General features: G+C 38.9%; 1 protein-coding gene across 1 annotated transcript in view; it reads left to right on the plus strand.

The window, feature by feature from the left end:
- The window catches only part of LOC131880698 (DNA polymerase theta-like), a gene marked incomplete in the record, with an annotated part of 62639 nt that overhangs the window by 30753 nt on the left and 24709 nt on the right, over positions 1-7177 (plus strand). Inside the window, 1 exon segment of the mRNA XM_059227382.1 lies at positions 1-873. Coding sequence (XP_059083365.1) covers positions 1-873 — 873 coding nt within the window.

Genomic DNA, 7177 nt, shown 5'->3' on the forward strand with positions numbered 1-7177 from the left:
GCCAAAGCCGAATTAGCCCCGGTTTCCTAATTATGTCGGATAGTGATTCTGAGGACATTAGTGGTGGTCCACAAATGAGTGGACCCCCACTTGCCAGTCAAATGAGAGACCTGGCAATAGTTGATGTGTGCTCACAAAGGACCCTATTCGAGACCTTTATCCAGGAGTGGAACTCTCAAACGAGGTTTTCGTTGGCACTTGCGTGTCAGAGTGAATCGAATTCAAACAACGGAAAAGCTACAATCATCGGAGGCAAAATGAGGAAAGGTAGCCTTCGAAACACTAAAAGCAATGCTCTCAAGAGTGTGGATCAATTACGTTTATCCTCTCTTGCACTGAAATTGGTCGGACTAGCAATTAGTTGGGAATCTACAAGTGTATTCTACCTTCGATTGGATCCTAATCCAGAAAATGAGACCAATAACGACTCGCTTGACCCGCCGAGTCAAGACACTTCACTAACCACTAACGAGAGAATCCAAGCCTTGTCCGAAGTGTTCCATGGATCCACGAATACCAAAAGACATGTCACCATGTTCGATTCCAAGGCGCAATTCAAGGTCCTTTATTTAACCTTGGGCCTACTTGTCCCACCTTCATGGCTCATCTTGGACCCAAAAGTGGGTTCCTGGATGATCCAACCCATGGACAAGGAACGGAATCTCACCAATCTAGTCATGACTTGGGATCCGAGCTCGAAACCAGTCCTCGAGTACTTGGGCTCTTCGACCGGTTGCGGAAGCGTGGGATTGAATGTGGAGGGAAAGAATCCTGCTCGTTTGAGGGCTGTGAGCGAATGCTTACTAGCCTGGCGAGTGATGCGAAAACTTCAGAGCGAATTGGAATCCATTGGCATGTGGAGGGCCTTCACAGGTGAGTCAAGTTATGACAGCCTTTTGGGGGCAAATTGGTCGGAGTTGCTAAAGAATTTTATCCCATTCACAGGAATCCATCTCTGATTCCGACTAAATTGATCAGTGTATAGAGACCGGTACATGATCATGGTTGGTTCCTAAAAGACCGATGATATGTTAAAAACGAGTGTTTTGGTTGCCATAAGACGGTCGCGGATATAACTTCTTAAGATAGACCGTCCGATAACAAGACCGCTTCTTCCAACATGTGGGTACTATGGGTCATGTAATGCAGCCCATGGGATGACCCAAAAATTTCAGCCATGTCCAAAGTAGAGAATGTTATTCCCTGGAGTTGGAGAAAAACAGTATCTTTCAATCTCCGGAAGCAATCAATTCTAGAAGTTTTGAATGAACATAAGCTAGTGTGAATTATCGATTCTGCAGAGAAAGCTAAAGATCGTTAAAGGATCGTTATAAATCATCCTTAACTTAAACTGACTGTGTTAAGAATCTGGAAGTTATATGCTGTAAGTGCCAAAGTGGAGAGGGAGGTACTCTGTTTGTTAGTGGTGCTATCAGGAATTCTCTATTGGCTTTTTGGTTCACTAATTAGTTTCCCTCATCCAGGGGCCTTCCCTATTGCTCTTTGTCTCTGCTTCAATTATCGACGCATCCTCAGACACTGGAAGCCTTCAAAGCATAGTGCAGTTGTTAACCAACCCATACTCAATAGAATATAGATGCGCACACGGAATTGATCAGTGAGGAAGTTGCTACTTAATTGTTTAATTAAGTGATAAAAGGCTGAAAACCTCTTTTGTACTTCAATAGCCGTGATCCAATTTAGATCCAAGAGAATCTTTGAATAAAAAAACCCTGTTTGGAAGTTACAGTTTACCTTGGGGAAGTTATCTCACAAGCAAGATTTGCCTCATAAGACCTAGAAATGAGTGTTGAAATAGCAAAAAATTGTGAAGGGCATTGACAACAAAAATGTTAGATGGAAAAGAAAGAAGGAATTCGACAGATTGTCGCCAAAAGCTCTAAGTTTCCTTCAGTTGGTGCAAGAGAAACAAAAAAATAAATCCTGCTTTTGGAGTTTAAAAATAGGCACGAGCAACGGGTACTATTGGGGTCGTTACAACAACAACATTTAGAGATGCATTGTGATTTATTATTTTTTCGTTACTTGCCTTCTCTTTGATCGGTGTTTATTTTCAAATGGTGTTGTTTTAAATGTTTGATGAAGAGATATAGATGGAACTTATGAGAACCAAACTGGAGGGGGGGATTTTGGAGGAAAATAATTTTAGGTTTAAAAAGAAGAATTTGAGGGAACCTACAAGTGTGTACTTCTTTATTCTGAACTGTGTTTTTTGGGGGGGGGGAGTGGTGTTTAGTGACAAGTATAATCAGCGTATTCGAGACAAATCAGGTCATGGTGAAATGTGACCACAAGCAGAAAGTTGCTGACACAAAATTACAATCATATATGTGGCGCTTTTTGAAGCTAGGAAATCCCGCACAGCGATTGGGGTTTGGGGAACCTATTCAAGTGTAATCAAAAGAAGTGGGAATCATATTTCGGAGCAGAGTTTGGAATATAAATGTCCGAACTCTTCTGTTGGTGCTCATGCTGTAGGTCTTTGGGCAGCTCATCCTCAAATGTACAAAATTATGGAGAAGAAAAATAATTTCTGAATTATACCAGTTAAGTTCGTAACATTCACCTTTCAATCTTACCGTTCGTCAACAGTCATCATAATGTAGAGAAGAAGGCTTTGGTTAAAGAAAATAAGGACCCCTTTTTGTTTTCTCCAAGGCGAATATTTGTACTAAATACAATCATTGTCATCCTGCAAATTTTTGAGCCCAAAGCTTTATAACCCCTTAAAAAGGAATGTCTCACTAAGCAAATACGCAACCATTGCATCAGTGCTGACATGACGTTTCACGCATGAATGCTTAAGGCCTTGAAACAACCGTTTCAGGAGCGTGCGTCTTTTCTCACTATCACAGTTCTTGAAGGATTTCATTGGATACTTTTATGCTGCCCAAGTTTTTGATCCAAGTCGACAGAACGAACCTCACTTTCCATTTTTTATCGATGATGAATAGCTTTCTGCACTGTGAAAACACAAAACAAGTCCAGAAAGCTTGGGGTTATGTCGCTTGGGAGAGCCAGACGAACAAGTTTAGGCAGCCATAGCAACAGCCAATCCTTAATTGGCAGATTCTTTTAAAAATTGTAAGCCTCGTTATTTGTGGCCGATTTAGAAACAGGGGCAACCCTGGAAAGGAAAGGCTCAAATCACATTTTTTGCAACTAAGCAATTGTGTAATAAACGAAGAACGACTGATTAAAATGCTCAAAAGGTTGCATATGGTTACTTTCCATGCACTTTGACATGAGTCAGCAAGTTACTGGATATATTAGATTGCATAATAGTGTAGACATATTTCGCCTCTTGATTTAGGTCGTCATATGATGAGTTCAAAATAACAAATGACATGGGCCTAAAGTTGCACAATTATAACCGGTTTTGATCAATGGGTTGGGTGTATTCTGTATTAGATTCGTTTGCAACAAGCGGTTTTTTCATCACACTTTGAGAAAGCCAGCAAACATCAAAGCCATTCTGTCGCTTTCGTATCCTTGTTTTTAAACAACAGACCACCTTTGGTGAAGAAAACGAGCCCCTCAGAAACCGCTGATGTGTGAGAGCCAATCAAAAAAAAAATTCCCGTCACTTCTTAATGGCTTCAAGGTGCTTTTGATACGAAATAATTTTGCGGTTCTAAGAAGTGTGACATGAATTTGAAAGCTCATTTCGTTCAGAAACTATGAATGAAACCAGTGATCTAAGGTCTAAACGCAAAAAGTTCCATTGAATGACCACGCGAATGCCCAAGAATTGGTGTTTTGTTTGGAACATTCACTGTTTGATCTCACTTACTTGTTTGCGACTTTCCTTGTGTATGTATGGAACACTTTTTAGATTAATACCCCACGCACCCGAATAAAAAAAAACTGTTGGCCCATATTGATTTTCATTCATGAAATTATGAGCCCAGACGACATACACATTTCAATCACAAATTGGTGCCCAAACTTTCCAATCGAACACTGGAACAGCACTGGAACTCTGAAATTCATTTACATTTCTATAACCTTTTTTTTGGCTCTTGGTCATGTCAAATTGTAAAATGAATAAAACTGTATGTATAAATATCATACATAAAAATCCATTCAAGGATAAAGGAATGCAGTGGTCAAGAATGATAAAATAGTCGACTAGAAAGTGACAATGAATGTGTCTAGATATGGTTCAGTGCGCATAAACAGAAGTGAAGAGAAGAATTGTAGATAGTACACAAACTTTTTCTTCCTTTCATTATTTAAGTTCGCTTTTATTGATATACGTATTTGCTCTTATATTTCTCTGCCAATGGTGCCAATGAATACTTTTAGCTAATTCTCTGTTAAGGCGTTATATTGCGTTAATGAGAGCAATAAATTGATTTAGCCTGTATCAATAATCTTAATGAAAGTATGGATATTCCATTGAAACGGGATTGAGTTATGTTAACTTATCAGACGAACTTAACAAATTATGGCTGAAAGCCATGAGTATGTTGCTTTAACTTGGGATCATAGAGCGATGGTTTTTGAAAATCCTGATTCGATGTATTTTAACAACAAGTTTTGTAAAACGATTTGAGAGAGGTTTAAAATTTAGATATGTCTGACTATAGTTCTATTTTTCTTTTTTTTTATCATAGTCCATCTAGTACTCGTGAACCTTGATTGCGGTTTGTTTTGTTTCTTACTTATCAAAAATTAGATCTTAAGCAATTTCATCATCAATTATCGATTAACAGCCACGTAATGTCCTTTGAGATGTATTCTCGCAAATAAACATTTTCGACATTTTACCTAATTATAATAGCTGGGGTTCGAGTTTTTCATTTGATTTTCATGTTGAGCAAAATCCAAAAATATCTGGTAACAGCTCAGGTACCCGTTTTCTGCTCCCTTTTGTTCAAATATTCCATTCATTCATAAGACCGATCACCAAGCTACTGCAATTTTTGTTGGACGTTAATATCTGATGAAAACTTGAGGCTATTAGCTATAGAATTCATATCAATCCACGAGATTTTGGGCTCGCCCTCTAGTCATCTTAATTTTTTTTCAGCCCAAATGTGTAAAAAACTTAGCTGGTTCTCTCTGAGGGCTTTGAATCTCTATTCGAAGGATAAAGTTGTATTTTTTGTGGGCAAAGAACTGATACATCAACAAGCAGTATGTCAATGGATCGCCTAAGAATTCATTAGCATTTTTCTATAATCTTACGGAGATCGTTATTGGTATAATCTTACATAACCTATATCAAGGGCTTTATTGAGTTCATTCTACTTTCCTTGGGGATCTTTCCCTTTTTTGAGCCTTTCTTTGAGGGTGAGCCAGACGGCATTTAAATCATATGTAAGGCACAAGGCGCCTAGATACACATCTCGGTGTCAAATTCTGAAATCGGGCCCAGAAATGGCCTAGGAGGCATGAGTGTCTTGCACCCTATCCTAGAGAAGCACTCCAAGTCGTTTTTGCTCAAATTTTATTTGCTATCAATCAACTGCGAGGGAAATTATTTGTTTGCCCCGGTTGAGCAACTGAAGGAAAGTGCGAAATTAATTTCATGCGCTCTTGAAAGAACACAATCCAGAATTTGAAGGGTCCAGTTCACTTCACTTCAAGTCTTTTCGAGGATCTACAAACTGGCTTCGGTCCAACGACCAACTCCCATACAAAGCCTGTGCAAGCTAAAGATGCCTTCTTTTTCATTTATTTATTTTCTTTTAACACATGTAACAATGTTTGTATAATGTCTGTACACCATTTTTATTCATATATTTACGCCTTGACATAACCATGTGTCGCTATCAAAATTATTATAAAGCATCCAGAGTGCAGGCATGCCAGATAGCACGAATTGCCGAGGTTACACTTATTTCAGGATTTTGAAATGCGAAGGAAGCGTCCGAAAAGGAGAATTTCTTCAACAAAATGCAGGTTTCCATAACCATGATCTGACATCGCTCGTTTCAATTATCAAGAAAACGAAACTCGCTTCTCCGAACTTCGGCCTAAAACCCCGCTTTCGTAGGTTAACTTATAGTGCCCAAGAGACTGGATTGAGTTCTTGAGGTGGTGCGGCATTCGATCGCTCATCATGGATTGAAAAGAGAACTTACGTCAAAGTACATTGCTTGGATACTAGTGATGAGGCGAGTCCGCACTCGAGCCCGAGTGGACTCGAGCTTTTTATTTGATGTTGGAGAAATTGACCCGACTCGAATGTTTTAGAAAGAAGTCGAGTCCTGATTCGTCAAACCTTAAGGTGTTGTTTATTTTCCGCCAGAAAACGGGCTTTACTCCGTCATGAACTGGCCGTGTAAGAAAGCAGCCTGTGAATCAGCTTAGTAAGAGTCTTTTTGTTGGACTTTAGTCCAAGAAAAGGCTGGAGTCCGACTAGAAGCCAGAAAATCAAAGTACGAGTAGTACCAACACATTATGGTAAAGCCTTTTCAATTGACCCTCCAAATCTGGAGCCCTGACTTCCTAACGACTCAAGAGCACATAATAGGAGATAATAGATAATCAGTAGGCTCCGACAAAATCTGTTGGATTTTTGGCTCAAATATGTCACTTTTATGTTGCCTTAACAACCCAAACATGTTGATTTTATGTTAACCAAAACCGTTTCGGTTTGTTGTTGTTGTATCCCGTTTATTTTTCCTAGCATAAAAACAAGGGCCGGCCAAAACTGGCAGATAAATATGGTCTTTATTGATAGCAAATTTGAATAAAAATCAAACAAATTTACACAAAAAATTGGAAATGAGCTTTTCAAAACATAGCCAACAAGACGTTCGAGGAAAGGGGCTATTTTGCCCTCCATATCAAGCAACACATTGATGAAAATTAATATTACATTATAAAATCTTCAAGCACCGTTAATTGAACCTGCTATTCCTAGGGAGCAGATTCTTGCCGTGTCTATGCTGGCTCCTGATTAGTAGTAGACCTTGAAAAAACCAGTTCCCATTTTGGTTGAACCCTTTTGCTACTTGGGAAAAAGTGAGAAAAAGTTCGAAAATTTGCGAAAAACTTAAAAGAATACCAAAAAATATTAGCAAGTGTGAAAAATTTGAGAAAAAATAAAGAGAAATGTTGAGAAATGAAAGAAAAAAAGTTAATGAATTGCAAAGACATTGCCGCCATAAAAGGTTATTGTTAGTCCTGTGTGTTGCCTTTT

The sequence above is a fragment of the Tigriopus californicus genome, chromosome 5, assembly GCF_007210705.1.
Source record: "Tigriopus californicus strain San Diego chromosome 5, Tcal_SD_v2.1, whole genome shotgun sequence".
Classification (NCBI taxonomy): domain Eukaryota; kingdom Metazoa; phylum Arthropoda; class Copepoda; order Harpacticoida; family Harpacticidae; genus Tigriopus; species Tigriopus californicus.